The following is a 17,295-nucleotide window of genomic DNA, read 5'->3' as shown; positions in this document are numbered from 1 at the left end:
TTGGGTTTAGTTTTCTATCTCGGGCTTACCGAGCAACAGGATGGCAGTTTTATTTCTCTGGGAATGTAAGATTACATTCAGAGCAACAGCATTAGCTGGCGCCATTCCTTCCACATCTGTTTCTGAGTGTCTTACCTTGGTTGTGCTGTGTGCCAGGCTTTGGGGATACCCAGTGAACATCTTAGATGGTAACCTTTGCCTTCCCCGGGGCAGGGAGGAGGCTACAGGAGATGGGCAATCAGCAGCAAGCCTGGAAAGACTGTTTGCTATCCTCACTGAGGTCTGTGTGACTGCAGTCAGGTGCAGTTGCAGAGTACCCATTCGGCTCTTCCCCGTGGTACCCATCCATGCGCTTTGAAGAACCATGCATATTTTGTCGAGCCTTTACAAGTCCTCAGGGTCTGGCGTTTGCCTGGTTTCCAGTTCTTTGATCAACTCTTCTGGCACATTCCGCCGCCATCTCTGCGGCTGCGCGAGCAGAGTGTGAAGGACAGACTGTGCATACTGCCGAGCTGGTGCTGAGGGGCTCCTGGCCTGGCTGGACGCCGCTCATGGACTGCCTAATGTACTGTGGCTTCTGTCTGCCATTGGCGTGCCCAGCACAGGGGACCTTGGCTCTGGCTTATCGTGCCTGCCCTCCTCCGTGGTGTCTGCCTGTCTTTACCCCTTTGTAAGGAAAAAGGACCTGGAGGAGCCCCTGACACAGACTAGGCTTCCTGGGAAGCCAACCCTGCCTGGATCATTTCAGTGTACAGAGCGCTCTTGGGGCCTCCTTGTGGGGTTCGGAAGAAGGGCAGGGGTAGCTGGAGGAAAAGGGGGTTTCAGGAAGGGGCCTGGCTATGCAGGTAGTTAGGCCAGAAACACACTTTGAAGTCCCCGAGTTGGCCTCCACGCCCTGTGGTTCGGCCATCAGCCCCAGGCTGCACAGGGAAGGTGGTGACCTCAGCAAGGCTGCCTTGTGTGTTGGGGTCTGACAGGTGAAGCCCACTGCTAGCTGCACCCCAGGGACAGCTGGGCCCTGCAGGGGAGGGCTGCCCCAGGTTCCTGTCTCAAGCAGGCTAGAGTCTGGGCTGCCGCGCTGGGTTCTGGTGGCAGCTGCTCCACCTGACACTGGGTTTTTGGTACATGGTAGGTGTTCCCATATAACCTGCACAGCCACCCTGTTAAGCTCTGTTTATCCCTGAGAAGGCAAGGCCAGAGAGGTTAGTGACTTGCTGAGGGACACACAGACTTCCTTTTGTTCTGACCTGGCGTGCTGCAACTGAATGGTCTTCTTGGTCTGAGCGAATACCCATGTGTGCTCCTCCAGGTATAGATTCGACCCAGCCCTTCCCGGACCTTCTCCACACCATGTTTGGGATCCTGTGTGCCATGCCTGCATGGCTGTAGGTAGGGCTGGGTGGTTGCTGCCTGCTGGGGAGCTGTGCCCTGTCCCAGTGGGCAGGGTGCTCCAGTGGACCTGTTAGTCTGGGAAGGCAGGAATAAGTGGGTGTCAGGGTCTGCTTGACCCAGCAGGGTGCTGTCTGGGCCCCTCCCCACCGCACAGGGGAAAGGAAGAGGTGGCTGGCTCTCTTGTTCCTGCCTGTCTTTGGTGGACATTCCTGAACTTGATCTTGGCCCAAAGGCCAAGAAGCGATGGTGGACATTCCTGTGCTATGGAAAACAGCAGTGGCTGAACCAATGGAAATGGGCAAGGCACTTCCTGGGAGCGGCTTTGCTGCTACTCCCATCCCAGCCCCACTTCCAGGAGCCTCAGGGCCTGAACCAGCTGACATCATTTTGTAAGCGATGCAGGGAGCAGTTCAGCAGGGTGTGTGACCATCCTCCCCTCCTTCTCCGCTGGCTCTCTCAGAAGGTGTGCCTCCTTCTTGTCTTTTCATGATCTCTTGTCCGACTCCCATCAGCATGAGAATCCGTTCCAACTGTGATCAGAAAATGGAGCCTTTTTAGAGTGAGTGGAATCCCTCTGGAGTTCCAGGACCAGATGCAGTCTGCCAGTCCAGCTCTGCAGGTGCACCCCCTGGGGCTGTCCTCATCACAGTGGCAGCTGCCACGTGGTCAAAGCTTGGTCCTCTGTGTCCCTGCCCTGAAGGGCTGTGACTTGGTCCCCAGCTTCAGGACCCTCCCTCCTTGGCACCACCTGTCTCTACGAGGGGAGATGTTGAGTCAGCCCCAGCCTTCAGAGAGGGGCATAGCCTCGCAGGCCAGTGCCCCCGTTGTGCCCTTGGCCGTGTGATCGGGTCCTCCCTTCTCTGTCCCTGAGCTCTGGACCCTGTCCACCTGCTGGGCTGCTTGGTGCTGCCTCGTGTACTGAACCCGCCAGCGTCCCCCTTGACGTCCAGGGTCCCACAGTGCCTGCCTGTCCTGGTTTGTTCCCCCTCCCCTCAGTGCCGGGGGTCCTCCTCTTTGGGTGAGGGAATGGTTGTGTGCTTTGCCTCTGTGATGAGGAAAGAATGCCAAGTTGTTTCCATCCCCTGTTTCTGCTCTTCCCACTAAGAAGGCAGAGCGTGGAATCAGCCTTGTGATGTGGCTGTTCTCGCTGGAAGTTTGAACAAAGTTCTGTTCTTTGATATCTGTTGATTTATGGTGTTCATACAGGGATGTGTTTGGGTGTCAGGAAGCTGGGTGTCCTGGCCTAAAAACAGGTGACCTGTTGCCCTATTCTGAGTCTAGATGACCTCTGAGGGTCCTGTGACTGAGGCTTGGACCTCACTGGGTACCTGGGCTGTAGATGACTAAGTGGGTTGGACAGTAGCCTAGTGTCCCATCTGCTCCTGGCAACCTTGGTTGTTAGTTGCGGTTACATTATCATGGCACATGACAGTCAGTCTTCCTTTAGATATTCTGGGAAATGCTGTGCCATCTCACATGCCTGCCAGCCTTTGAAATCGTCGTGACTGGGGCTGGCACTGTGGTGCAATAGCTTGGACCTTTGTTCTGCAGCACCTCCTATGTGGACGCCTGTGGTTCAAGTCCCGGCTGTTCCACCTCTGATCTGGCTGCAGCTCATATGCCTGGGAAAGCAGCAGAAGGTGGGCCAAGGGCTGGGGCCCCTGGCACCCACATGGGAGACCTGGATGAAGCCCCTGGCTATGTGGAGAATCATCCTCTGTGCTAGAGGACATGCTAATTAAAGTGAGATTAGAAAAGACTTAAGCCTACACTCCCTCCCCTGAGAGAAGAGCCAGTGGGGTGAGTCGCTGGCGTTTCCGTGGTCACCATTGGAGGCTGCCTGTTCTAAGTGGGTTTGGCATCCATGATGACACAGCCAGGACCCCTGGTTTGTGGTACTTGCTGTGTTTTCTTTTTTATAGTATATTTTTTATTTGAAAGGCCAAGACAGAGAGGACTGTCCCCCACTGACTTACTCTCTACATGGTCACAAAGGCCTGTGGTTGGACAGACTGAAGCCAGCAATCTGAGACTCCATGGGAGTGTCCCTCGAGGGAGGACGAGGAGCCGACCACCCGAGCCCTCACTGCTGCCTCCCAGTCTGCGCATCAGCAGGAAGCTGGAGTCAGGACGGAGCCAGGCCTTCAACCCAGGGGTCCCAGGAGGCGTCTGACTCCAGGCCAAATGCCCGCCCCTTTGTGCCCTTGGTCTTGCTGGCAAGTCCCTATCCCCTCTGGGGGCTCATGGGCTGCCCTAGACATTGCTGGGGCTCAGGTCTGCCCTGCCCAGCCATCTTGTGGCCCAGCACTTTTCCTTCTATGTCCCAGGGCCTTGCATCTTGTAGACTCAGTGGGGTGAAGAAAGGAAGGCGCATCAGTGATGGTATGAAAGGTCTGCACAGTTAGAGAGGGGGAGATCTTCCATCTGTTGGTTCATTCTCCAAATGGCTGCAACAGCCAGGCCTGTGCCAGGCTGAAGCCCGGAGCCAGGAGCCTCATCTGGGTCCTCTGGGGGTTTCCTGGATTGCCACATTATCAGGAAGCTGGATCAGAAGTTGGAGTAGCCAGGATTTGAATTGGCAGCCACCACGCCACCGCCATCCCCATTCCCCTTGTTCCCGAGAAGGGTCTTTAGCTGAGGCTGTGACTCAGAGATAGTTTGGCAAGATTGCTCAGCTTTGCTCGGCACCCCCACATGCATTAATCACTTCAGTCCTCCCCATCAACCTATTTTGTTATTCCCCTGCTCCAGACTGCAAGAGGAGCTGCATCCAACTCTGATAAACCTGGGTGGCAGCCAGCTTCCTCTTCGTGCAGGACTGTCCAGGGATGCGCTCCTGCCCAGGCTCTGTGGGACAGGGGCTGCTCAGCGGCCCCTTCCCCGGTCACACACATTGCTGTGAGGGTTAGGGGGGAGAAGTCCAAGCCTGTGGAGGGGGCTTGTCTGTTACCCACCCCCCCTCCCCCCAGTGCTGCAGGCACTAGAAACAACTAGATGATGCCTCCTTCTGGGGGCGGGGGTCTCTACAAATCGTTTGGTCTTGAGGCTTTGTCACGGCAACCTCAGGTGGGGCTAGAAATGCGATCACTTTAGAGCAGGCCTGCGAACCCTTGTTGTCAGTGTCCCCTCTGCCCCCTGGCAGATCACAGGGACCTCAAGTGATGCTTAGAGTCAGTGGGTCAGGCTGGCAACAGAAGCATTGCTGTGAGATGGAACAAGTCAGCCCCATGGCCAAGGGCGCGTGTTGAGGTGGGGCTGCACTAGGCAGCAGGTATTTATATCCACCCCTCCCCCTCCAGGCGAAGCTGCCGGATGGACACAGCCTCAGGGTCACCCGCTGGAAGGTGGGGCCTTTCTGCTCAGCCTGTCTTGAGGGGAGGGAGAGCCACAGCCAGGTTATTTTTAAGTTCTGCGAGCTGTTGAGTAGAGACTTGGCCGAGTTCCTTCCTCATCTTTCTTGTTCTGTGACTCATCGTTGCGTCCCAGGAGAGCGGGGACGGGTGACTCCCGGATCCTGGAAGCTGCCCGGGAGGATGTTGGAGGCCACGACTTCCCTCTCCCCTTTCTACCCCAACATAACACACAGAAAGTTCTGGAAGCCTTGCTGTCACTGCTGGTGAGGGAATGGACGTTTAGCAAGGGTCAGCCCTGCCAGCCAGCTCTGGGAGGTGCAGGGGGCAGGGTCTCAGAGGACCCAGTGGGCAAGGCGCTGTTTATGATGCAGACTCTTGAGTCAAGGGTGGACACGTGGCCCAGCAGGCTCTGGGGCTGGACAGCGCATTATGGTCATTTGGGGAGATAGGTCAAAGGGTGTGTGTTTGGCAGTGATGAAGATGCTGTTTGGACTGCTGGTATCCCATAGCAGAATGCCTGAGTTTGAGTCCCAGCCCTGTTCCTGATTCCAGCTTAGTGTGTTCCCATGGCGGTAGCCGGTGGTGGCTCCATGTCCTTGTCTCTGCTCCGTGTGGGAGAGCCAGGCTGAGTTTTGCGCTTCTGGCTTCAGCTTCAGCCCAGCCCTTCCATATGGGGAGTGAGCGGGCAGATGGAAGAACTGATTCTCTCTCCACCTTGCAAATGAAGTCAAGTTCAAAAGGGAACTTTGAAAAGAAGAAAAGACATCCGGGGCTAGATTTGTTCTCTGTGGTTCTCAGCCCCTCTGACCGTAACGGGGCCTTCCCAGTTCAGCTGAGCCTTCCGTCAGCTGAGTTTGGGGATTTCCTCTCAGTAGGGCGGGGCAGGTTGTGGCCATGCTTGCTCAGTTGATGTTCAGGGCTCTTCTGAGGTTTTTGTTGCATTGTTGCCTGTCTCCCACCCCCTATGATTGCTTTCTGCCCATGCTGTAAGGTTTACAGGTGGCTGGGGGACGCTCCGGGCTGTTTGCGTGCCGTTGTCTCCATGTCACGCGCGTGGGCTGCGGGTGTGAGGGTGCTGAGGTCCGGCTGGCTGTGCTGGCTTGAGCACCTTGCCTCTCTCTTCTGCTTTTGGTCTCCTGAGGACTGGCTGGCCCGTGCTTATTTTTAATTGTTTCCATTCTCGTGCTGTGAGCTTTAGAGTGAGTTACGGAGTTGGGGCTGTAGACCGACAGAGAACTCTTGGCCTTGAGCTGGATGGTGGTTGGAGCTGACTGTGCGTGTGTGTGTGTGTGTGTGTGTGTGTGTGTGTGTGTGCAGGGAGTGGAAGCAGGCACCACACATGCATTAGTTGAACTTGGAAACTTTCCCGTTGCTTGTAGGGAAGCCAGCAGCTGAGTAGGGAAACCCGGGTGGGGTGGGTGTCGAAAACACGTGTGCAGGAACCAAGTTTTCTTAGAAACAAGTGAGGTCACACAGTGAGCCGGCCAGCGCCCCGCCCATGTTTGCTCCGTTGTGTGTTTATGGAGGGTTTGTCCCTGGGTCAGGCTGTGTGCTGGCACCAGGGGTGCCAGCTGAGTGGGCTTCTGGCCCTGGAACACAAGGAGCCACCTCTGGCTGTATCTTCAGGGAAGCTGACGTGACCCGTCAGAAGAGCTTGCCTCTCAGAGCACTGGCCAGGCAGGGCAGGAGTTGCATGGCCAGGGAGCAGGTGCAGGCTTCAGACTGCCAACTGTGGTGTTCCTGAGGCCCTCTGTGTGTGTGTGTGTGTGTGTGTGTGTGTGTGTGTGTGTAGGGGCGGGGCTTACTCCTTGGACACAGACACCAGAATGAAAACCATCTGAAAGGCAGTCAGAAAGGCTGGATGAGCAAAAGAAGAGAGATCTCGCACCTGCCACTCCACTCCTCTTTGCTCGGGACAGCAAGGGCTGGGCCAGCAGGGTGAAGAGCCGTGAATCAACCCAGGGCTCCCGGGTGGGTGGCAGGGACCCGAGTATTTGAGCCGAAAGCTACTGCTGTCTCCATTAGCAGGGAAGCTAGATTGGGAACAGAAAAGCCGGGACTCCGCTGAGCGCTATGGTATGGGGTGTGAGTGGAGCAACAATGTACCTGTGGTCAGACCTGCTGAGGGAGTCGGGGAGCTGGACCCAGGCGTGAGGACGTCCAGCAATAGGTGTGTGGGTCTCGGGTACTGCCTGAGCCCCGGGCAGAGGTCAGGTGTAGCTTAGCTGCAGGTAGACCTGTGGGGAAGACGCTCCTATTGTGCGAAGTCTAGTGCATTAAGAAGCATCGTGAGCGTGCGGGCTTTGGATCTGCCAGCCTTGGGTCTGGGGTAGCTATGCAACTCTGGGGTATCCATGACTCAGTTTCTGCATCAATATGGTATGTACATGGTGTTTTTTTTTTTTTCTTTTTACAAAAAAAGATTGATGTATTTGATTTCTTGAAAGGCAGAGTGGCAGGTAGAAAAAGAGGGATTTCTCACACTCCAACATCCACAACAGGCAGGGCCGGGCTGAAGCCAGGAGCCAGAAACTTCCATCCAGATCGCCCTGGTTGGTGACAGGGGCCCTGCTTCAGCCGTGATCTGCAGCTTGCCAGGCACAGGAGCAGAGGAGCCATGTCTGGCATTGGGCGCCCTGATGTGGCTGCACTGTGTCTGTTCCCTGTGGTAGAAGCACAGATGCAGGGAACTGGCCTCCTGCTGCAGCTGTCCGTGCTTCAGAAGGAGACCGGTCTGAACCGACGTGTGCTTTAGGTACAAAATCCACCCTGGGCTTTGAAGGCCTGACATGGAAAAAATAGAATGTGAAACGACTCCTTTAGTATATTTCTGTCCGGGCTAGGCTGAAAGGAGGCTATTTCGGCTGAGTAAAACTGTGCTTGTCAGATGAGTTCCACTTGTTTTGACTGTGTAAGTGTGGCTGCTTGCAGTGGCCTGCCGGATGGGACTGTGCGGCCTGGAGGTGCTTGGAGCAGAGTGTGACACATGACAGCCATGGCCATGCAGACTGTCGCTGCTGTTAAAGTATCCCAGCTTCTTCGCCTTGTCCTGTCTGGAAGCTGTGCCCCGTGGCCTTGTTTAGAACCACATATGCTTTGACCAAAAGGCTGTATTTTTGTTCAGGGGAGACTGATGTCACGAGCCTGCCACCCTGGAAGTCCCCCCTCCTCTCCTGTGCTTGCTGCCAGCGATGGTAGAGCCAGGGGCGGGGGTGGGGGGGAGCAGGACAGGGTGGTCACCTCTTTGGCACTTGTGGGAGTCATCAGGACTATAAGCGCAGTGGGGAGCCGAACTGAGCCCTTGGTCTGGAGCCTTAAAGACACCCTGGGGCTTTAGCCGGTATGGGCAGAGCATCCCAAGAGATAGCCTGGGCCCTGGGGGTGGTTAGAGAAGCCAGGGACACTGCTCCTTGCTGTCCGGAGAGGCGGGGGCCTTCTGGTGGCCTCTTCAGCCTCTGCCTGGGTGTGGGCCTCCCTCAGGGCCTGCAGGCAGGGTGGCCCCACACTGGGGTGGGGCTGGGCAAGCAGGCTGGGAGGGGGCTGACGGAGATGTTTGTCCAGGCTTTGCTTGACAGCCCTGGCTTTGCTCTCCCTGGAGCAGCTTAAACAGAACAGAGTCCCTTTGTTGCTGGCTATGGAGGTCAATCTTAGAAGCTGGGAGCAGACCCGAGCCCTGCCTGCGGCCCCAGCTGCCAGTTCTCTGGGCATGTTAGGGGTCGGGAGAGGTGGCTCTGCTCAAGTTGACAGCCAAAGAGCAAGACAGTGAAGTGGGGAGGAGACCGGCAGAGCTGGTGCACTGGGTCGGCAGTTCCTGGGTTGAATGGTCAAGGGCAGGCAGGCCCAGGGCCTTCATTTGTCCAGCCTCTCCCCACTCAGCCCTGAGAGCCACGCAGTGTCATTTCTGCCCTGATCTGTGGCTCTGACTGGTCATAAGGCCCTGCACATGCCTACCTCTGGATAGGAGGAGTGTCTAAGAATTTGTGGTTGTGTTCTTAAAAATGTTAGATGCGCACACAGCACCGAGTGGTTTTGACAAATGAGCGGGCCCATGTAACCTTCTCACACGTGTGAAGATACAGAAAAATCTGTCCCCAGGAGGACTATTTAGCCACTGCTCTGGGTCTGCATTTGTTAACTTTGCCTGTAGAACATGTTACAAATGGCTTTGTACCATATGCATATGCAGTTGAGTTTCTCTGTGGGTTCTGTGAGTCTGCCCGCTTGCTGAAACCTTTTTGTAACCCCTAAATCGATACTCAGTGCACTGTTGTGATTGGCCATAAAGTTGAGTCCCCTGAGCTGCACTTCCCAGCTGTGGTCAGACCAGGTGACCTGTGTCTTCTCGCAGGTCCCTGTGGTACACAGGTGTCCTCCCTGGGGTCTGCTTCTTGCTGTGCCTTACGGCTTTCTGCGGTTTTTGTTGGTGTTTCGTTGTGTCAAAGTGGCCACCAAGCTGTACCCTAATGGCTGCCCTGGGTTTGTTTAGGACTGAGGATGTACTGTATCAGTGATATATGTTACATAGGCTTGTTTAGGACACCAATGTCAGGCTAAGCCTCAGCCCATGGTGCCAGCATCCCATATGTTCACTGGTTGGAAACTCAGCTGCTTCACTTTCTTTTTTTTTTTTTTTTAAGATTTATTTATTTTTATTGCAAAGTCAGATATATACAGAGAGAAAGAGAGGCAGAGAGAAATATCTTCCGTCTGATGATTCACTCCCCAAGTGACTGCAACGGCTGATCCAAAGCCAGGAGCCGGAGCCTCTTCCAGGTCTCCCACGCAGGTGCAGGGTCCCAAAGCTTTGGGCTATCCTCAATTGCTTCCCCAGACCACAAGCAGGAAGCTGGATGAGAAGAGGGGCCGCTGGGGTTAGAACCAGCACCCATATGGGATCCAGGCGCGTTCAAGGTGAGGACTTTAGTCTCTAGGCCACAGCACCGGGCCCCGGCTGCTTCACTTTCAATCTAACTTCTTGGTAATGTACCTGGGAAAGCAACAGAGGGTGGCCCAAGTCCTTGCTCCCTGAACCCACATGGGAGACTGGGAAGAAGCTCCTGGTTCCCAGCTTTGGACAAGCCAGGCTAAGCCCAGGCCTGGGCATTGTGGTCATTTTGGGGGAGTGATACATCTTAAAAAGTAAGCCTTTTGAAATGGAAACATGGCCAAAAAAACAAGGGCATTTACTGACCAGTGAATGCAAGCCGAGGCTCTCACAGACCTGCCAGCAGTGGGATGGCTCAGTGCTCACTGGTTCAGGGGCTGCTGCGACACAGAACCTGTTCAGCATCATTTGAAGAATTTCTGTCGGGCAGCGCTGCTGCAGAATGGAACGTTGAAAAATTGTGTGAGATTTATTCACCTCTGCATTGGAGTGTTTGTATTACTGCCAGTTTTCCATATATCAGCAGCTCACTGTTACACTGAACGCACTTACACATTCTTTTTGTATAGTAAGATTTATGTATGTATTTGAAAGGCAGAATGACAGAGGGAGAGGCAGGGATGGGAGAGAGAGAGTTGAATTCCTGGTTTCAAGCTTTAGCTGGGCCCTGCGCGCTCTATTGCAGGCAATGGGGAAGTGAATCAGTGGATGGAAGATAGCTCTTGTTCTCTGGGTCTGTCTGGGAAAGCAGAAATCAATGAAAATAGCTAAGCATTTAAAAATAAAGCTCTTCTAGAGTTATGTTTCCACTAGCAGCGTACACCTCTGGGACACTTGTTATTTTTAGCGCTTGTCAGTTGAGCTGGTGGCAAGTGGCATCGCCTCCTGGCACTTGACACCTAGTGCAGTAGAGCATGTGGTTGATGTGCTGATGGGCCATCTTGTGCAGATGGAAGTTGAGAAAGCTCGGGGGTGGGGAGGGGCTCTGTGTGGAGAGAGGAGGGGAGTGTGGAGGGCGCCCAGAGAGATGGCATGCCTAGGACCTGCGGCACGGAGGGCGCCCCTGGAAGCTGGCTGCAGGATAGCAGAGGGTGGGACTTGGAGTGGGGTGCAGGGCTTGCTTGTGGATGCCTCACATCCTTCTTCCTTTTGGGGGAGTGGAGATGGGGGTGGTGTGTGTTTGGCCCAGTGGTTAGGATGTCACTTGGATCCTGCCCATCTGTGTTCGAGTACCTGGGTTTGAGTTCCATCTCGCTTCCAGTTCCAGCTTCTTGCTGCTGTCCACCCTGGGAGGCAGCCGGTGATGGCTCAAACCATTGGGTCCACCTGTATGGAGGAGCTGGATTGAGTTCTGGGCTCCTGGCTTTGGCCTGACCAGGCCTGGCTTCTGTGGACATTTGGGAAATGGACCAGCAGATGGAAGAATTCTGTCTCTCTTGCTCTGCCCATCTGTCCTTCAGGTCTTAAGAAAATGTACCTGGCAGGGGAAACTCAAGTTTACAGAGATTGGGAAATTGTTCTAGGGACTTCCTCTCCCACTGGCATGAATGTGGCCGTAGCTGCCTTTGAAACGGTGCCTGTTAGTGGCAGTGTTGAAGGAAGTCGGCTGGCGCAATGGCCCCAGCACTCTGAAGGGCCTGAAGTACTTCCTTTGTGGCCTGAGGACAGCTTCACCCAGAGGACACAGGCTGATACAGAAAAGGAGACAGAGAATAAAGAGAAAAGGATCTTGCAGGAGCTGTTTCACTCCCTAAATAACCTCCACAGCTGGGACTGAGGCGGGCTGCAGCCAGGAGCCTGGAACTTCATCCATGTTTCCCTCCTGGCTGCAGGGACTCAAGGACTTGGGTCATGAAGCACCACAGTGCTTGATCGGCCGCGGCACTGTGTCACTGGGGTTCCCAGTCATTTTCCTGGAACCGCTGTAGTGGGCCAGAACATTCCAGGAAGCAGAGTGGGCTCCGTCCCACCCTAAACCATAGTGGTTTCCCTGCCTTCTGTTACATATATTTGAGGTCCCACTGACGACTTATTTTTAGACATGTGTCTGCCCATCTCAAGCCTTTGAAAACCACCTCTGCGCACGAAGAGTTAGGTCGGCCTGACCGAGAGTTCACGGTCTCCGCTGCTATGGAAGTGAAACAGTAGTGACGATGACAGTGACAGCGACGGAACGATAAAGCTGACCCGCCTCCAGTGAGCTGGCAGGCTCTCAGGGAAGCCCGTGACATTGTCTCACAACACATCACAGTGTTGTGTTTGGTTTCTCTGTCTGCTTTTTCTTCTCTGCCTTGGGGAAGACTCTATAGAAGGCACCTGATTGTGGCCCAAGACCCGTGGCCCTCCCCAGCAGGTGCGCCCAGTGTGAGGGAGGCCTTTGTCTGCCCAGAAGTTGTGCTGCCCAGCAGACCTGGGCTTGGGTCTGTCTGTGGCAACCGCGGAGCCTCCAGAGCCCCCTGCCTCCCACCCGGCTTCCTGGGAGGCAGCCGGCGAAGGGGCTCCTGCATTCGAATCCCTGCCACCCACGGGTGGGGCTTGAGCAACACCTGGGAGGTTGTGGCCATTGAAGGAGTGAACCAGCCAATGGAAGATCTCTCTCTTTCACTCTTTCAAGTAAATAAATGTATCTTTAAAGGAAAATGAATAAGAAGAAAATGTTCATACGATACACGTGGCAAAGAAGCCCTGGGAAGATGCCGTTGAGAAATCAAGTGGAAACCACAGTGAGGCAGCGCTACAGAGTGCTCCTGTTAGAAGTGGTGACGTTCAAAAGATCGTCCAGACCAAGCACCGATAATGATGTGGGTGGGGATGGCAAGCGAGAGAAAAAAGAGGGTTGAACTGGGGCCAGCATGATAGCTCTTGGTTAATCCTCTGCCTGCAAATGCTGGCATTCCAAATGGGCACTGGTTCATGTCCTGGTTGCTCCATATAAGCAGTTCTCTGCTTATGGCCTGGGAAAAACAGTGCAGGATGCCCCTCTTGGGACCCTGCACCCATGTCGGAGACCCGTCTACACCTGGCTCCTGGCTTTGGGATCGGCTCGGCTCTGCTTGATCGGGGAGTGAATCTATCTGCCCTTCTTTCTGTAAATCTGCTTTTCCAATAAAAATGAATGATTTTTTAAAAAGAGGGTTGAATTAAATGGAAAAATTAATCATAAGGCACTGTCATGCCAACTCATTGGTCTTTACTCAAAAGAAGAATGTCTACACGTTGTATGCAAATGCTGACACTCGCTGTAGTTGTAATATCCAGAAACTGGAAACAGCTCACGCGTTGGCAGGTGCACCGGTAAGCAGTGGGGTGCCCCGCGGCAGTAAAAAACAACAAACCCTCGACCCATGTGAGGACACGGAGCAGTCTCAAAATAATTATACTGAGTGAAAGAAACCAGATGAACAAGAGTTCATGCTTGAGATTCCATTTGTATAAACGCTAGAAAACACGCACTAATCCTTGGTGACAGAAAGCAGATGGGTGGTGCTCGCCCCGGGGGAGGGAGGGAGGGCAGGCGGCCCCAGGGTGCTGAGCCTTTGGGGTGATGGGTTTAGTCTCCAGCTTATGGCGGCGATCCCACAGGTGTACGTACCCACGCCAGGACACGGCTGATTGCACCTGCCGAATCTGTGCATGTCAGTTATACCCCCTTCGTGGTTTTTGGAACCATCACTGGCGTGCAGGTTAGGGGATGGGTTCAAGAGCAAGCTGCGTGGAGGAAGATCGCTCTTCACCTTCGGGTGTATCCTGATTCCCACTCTCTCCTCCTGGGCTTGGCGTTGGCATCATCCCGTGTGGTGGTGCCTTCCTGCTTTCCTCTGCTGGGGCAGGCTTTTTAACCTTGTGGCAAGAGGGTGCTCCCGACCTGAGCTTCTGCGGGTGGAGCCTGATGCACTGGAGGCAGATGGGACAGGTCACCTGCAGGTGCAGGACAGTCTCCCTCACTTGCCATCCCACTCCTCTTGCTTGGAAAGAGCCTGGGTCTCTTTGAGGGACAGAGGAGGGCTTGGTATGGGAACGAACTGTCCGCTAACCCATCCCAGGCCAGTCAGCCGTAGTGGCCTGGCAGAAGGACAGGGGAACCGAGGGTTGCCTGTTTGTGTGGTTTGAGCTCCCAGTCAGGAAGGCAGGGCTTTGTGGAGGAAAAAAGCGGAGGCGAAGCCGAACGGGAGGAGGGTTGGGGTGGGCAGTTGGAGTTGACGGGGAGCCCCGGGTTGGAATGGGGGACCTTGGGTGTGGCAGGGGCATCCACAGCTGCCAGCCAGGTGTGGGGAGCAGAAGCTTTGAGTCAGAGCCTGGGCTCCCAGCCCACGTCTCAGCTGTGAGGCCATCAGTAACTTCCTAACTTTGCTGGAACCAGAGCCTGGTTTTACAATGGAGATGGCCACAGCCCACGTCAGCCCCAGAGCTCTTTTCTGTCCATGCTGCCCGAGTCACAAGGATGTGCCGTGCTGCGGCCGACGTGGCTCCTGATGGGGTCTTCCTTACTCCCGCGGTCCGCAGTTCAAGCAGTTTCCTTCCTTGCTTTGTGTCTGCACTCAGGATCGGAGTGCTGAGAAGCGACTCAGGCTCTGGAGGACGGGGGGCATGATGGGGCGGGGGCTGAAGGCAGCGGGCCACAGGCCCCCCACAGGGAGGAAGCCAGCAAAGAGGGATGCCGGGCAGGGGCCAGCGACTAGGAGGAAGGCCTGCTTGGAGAGATAACGGGGCAGGAAGTACAGGGTGGCCGGGGCCGTGATTGGTGTCCAGGTGCTGTCTGCCCTGTCGTGGCTTTAGCAGCAGAGCTGGGAGAGGCTGTCCGGTTTTATGCCGCGAGTGCACGCTCAACGCAGACCAGCAACATCACACCTGCTTGCCTCCACTCTCTAGGAACTGTCTTGAGGCTGGTCCTTGTGGCAGTTTTGTCCGTGCTGTCCTTGGTCTGCACTGCCTGAACCCCTAGCTGTTGGCCCAGCATGGCTGTCGGAGAGTGAACCAGCAGATGGATGATCTTTCTGTGTCTCGTTCATTTCTGTCTCCTACAGCAAGAAGGGGGCAACAGATGTGTGCTGGGCAGCGGCTGTGAGGTGATTCAGCCGTGATGGTGGGAGGGAAGGCTCTCAGAGGGCCTGATGCCGTTTGTACCGTATGATGATGCCAAACACGTGCAGGCCCATCCTGGCATCCCCATTTCACAGAGCCCGGCACAGAGAGTTGGTATCATCTGTCCTGGTTGTGTAGGCATGGCATGGATGAGGCAGGTGCATTCTTTAGAACTTTCTGGTGGATGCAGGCAAAGCAGGTGGAGCCGATCTCCACTTCCTAATTCAGTTTGATGCCGACAGAAGCTGGCAGAAGCTGGGAACACAGGATAGCTTATATTGGGTGGGAAGCCCAAGGTTGGAGGCCTGCTGTCTGCATTTCTGCCCTAGAGAGCCAAAAAGTGAGAGGGCTTGTGGAAGGTCCTGCAGAGAAGGCCTTGGTTCCAGAGACACAAGTGGGGTGTCCTGGGTTTGGGGCTGGGAGGTGAGGCTCCTTGGGTTTATTGGGGGCAAAGGGCCTAGGTGGGAAGCCAGGCAAGCCTGGGCCTTGGGACCTGATATTTTTTTTTGCAGAGTGCGGCTGCTGAATCCCAGTGGTGGTCTCCACTGAGAACGAGGGGAGATCATTTAGCTGAAACAGTTGGACCTGGTTGCTTGGCGTGTCCTGATCAGAATGCCATGTCTTGGACTTTGTCTTACAAATTCTCAGGGCAGAGGGAGTAGTTTGACTAAGGCCAGATGTGGGCATTGGCTGGGCAGGGTGGGGACAGGTGGTCCGACTGGCAGCTGTTTCTGTCATTGGCAGATCCTGGAGAGGCTGCGGGAGGAGGGAGGGTCGGGGGGAGAGCCAGAGAAAGGAGACACACAGGTGCCACCTGCGGGACTTGGTGACAGGGACGTTGTGGGGTGGGAACCCCTGGGCGCCTCAGGTGATACACAGCACCCCTGATTCACGGTGTGTTGTTGCCTTGCAGGAGCATGTGTGAAGTGCAGCAAAGGGGTGTTTGGGGCTGGACAGGCCTGCCAGGCCATGGGGAACCTCTATCATGACGCGTGCTTCACCTGTGCGGCCTGCAGTAAGTACGGGAACAGGTGTGGGTGTGTGTGGGAGGGGGCAGACGCACAGGGAGCTGTGAGGGTGGGGGTGTCGCATCTCTGCGACAAGGCCTGTCAGGATGAGGTATTCTGTCACCAAGTACCGAGGATTGCCACGACCCCAGTGGAGACTTGAGCAGGGTTCAAGGCCATTGCTGGCAGCACCCTGGGTCTTAGGAGAAGGGAGATGGGAAAGGCTGGGATTCCCTGGGCTCTGCCCTGAGGTTCACCCCAGGGTCCATGAGCGGCACTGCTGCAGGGAGCACCCTAGAGGCCATTCACCAGTGAGCTCTGCCAGGGCCAGTCTTTGTTCTGGAGGCTGCAGTTGGAGTGTGCGCATACATGCTTGCACGGCTGCACTGCTGACACGCCTCTGTGAACGACCTCACACCCCGCCACGGATGGGGTTGAGGGCTGCGGCCCCTCAGGGGAGTGGATTGTGCAGGTTCATTTCTGGAAAGGGTCTCACTTGATGTTCTCCAGGATGATGTGACAAACCCGGGAGGGTCTTCGTCACCGTCTGACACGGCGGTTCCTGGGCCTGACTACTCCTTAGATGCGTGGAGGCAGACTTTAAAAACAGCCCCAGCCTGCAGAAGCGAGCCCCTTGCTTCCTCCCTCTCCCTTCCACTTGAAAGACGTATACAGAGAGAAGGAGAGACAGAGTGAGAAAGGCAGAGATCTTCACTCTCCCGCTGGCCGCACAGATGAGGCTGCGCCGGGCTGACCCTGGATCTCCACCCTGGTCTCCCATGTGTTGAGCCTGAACCTGAAGCCTACCAGGCACATTGGCAGGGAGCTGGATAAGAAGTAGAGCAGCCGGGACTTGAACCAGTGCCCGTAGGAGATGTAAGTGACAAAGGTGGCTCAGCTCACTGTGCCACATGCTGGCTCCTGTAAGGCCACTAGCCCTGACCATGAAGGCCACCCTCATACCTGACTTCCCAAGTGGCCCGCCTCCCACTAATGTCAACTTGGATGGAGTTTGGCATTTCTTTATTTTTTGTTTCAAAACTTTCAAGATTTCATTTAAACGCAATTGACACATGAACCTGAGCTGTCTGCTCGTTTTCTTCTTCTCTCTGTCTTTTAAGATTTACTTGTTTTATTGAAAAAGCAAATTTACAGAGAGGAGAGACAGTTCTTCCATCTGTTGGTTCACTCCCCAAATGAGTGGTCATATTTTATGTGTGGAGATGTATTTGAAAGGCAAAGAGAGAGGTTTTTCTATTCACTGTTCACCACCCTCCATATGGTCAAGAGGCTGGGGCTGGATGAAGCCGGTGGTCAGGAACTCACCCCAGGTCTCACATGCGGCTGGCAGGTGCCCGGTCATGTGAACCAACGCTCCTGCTGCCTCCCACGGTGCACCTGAACAGGAAGCTAGAGTTGGAAGTGGAGCTGGGACGGGCTGCAGGGCTCTGTGCTGCGTCTTCTGCTCGCTTTGCTGAGTCACGCCCTTGGCACCCGCACAGGGGAGGCAGCGTGTGGGCGTCTGTGAGGTTTATCGAGGTCCCTGCGTTCTTGTGCTCCTCGGACCCTGTGTTGG

At 55.2% G+C, this 17,295-nt stretch overlaps 1 protein-coding gene across 1 annotated transcript in view; it reads left to right on the top strand.

Annotated features, from left to right (window-relative positions):
- The window catches only part of LIMD1 (LIM domain containing 1), a 36,731-nt gene that overhangs the window by 3,549 nt on the left and 15,887 nt on the right, over positions 1 to 17,295 (top strand). Inside the window, exon 2 of the mRNA XM_040994332.1 lies at positions 15,626 to 15,727. Within this exon, the coding sequence (XP_040850266.1) occupies positions 15,626 to 15,727 (102 nt within the window). The remainder of the gene's footprint in view (positions 1 to 15,625; positions 15,728 to 17,295) is intronic.

Source organism: Ochotona curzoniae, unplaced genomic scaffold (assembly GCF_017591425.1).
Source record: "Ochotona curzoniae isolate NIBS_2020 unplaced genomic scaffold, NIBS_Ocur_1.0 contig_908, whole genome shotgun sequence".
Classification (NCBI taxonomy): domain Eukaryota; kingdom Metazoa; phylum Chordata; class Mammalia; order Lagomorpha; family Ochotonidae; genus Ochotona; species Ochotona curzoniae.
Note: the sequence above shows the minus strand (reverse complement) of the source record. Positions and strands in the feature narration are given on the sequence as shown.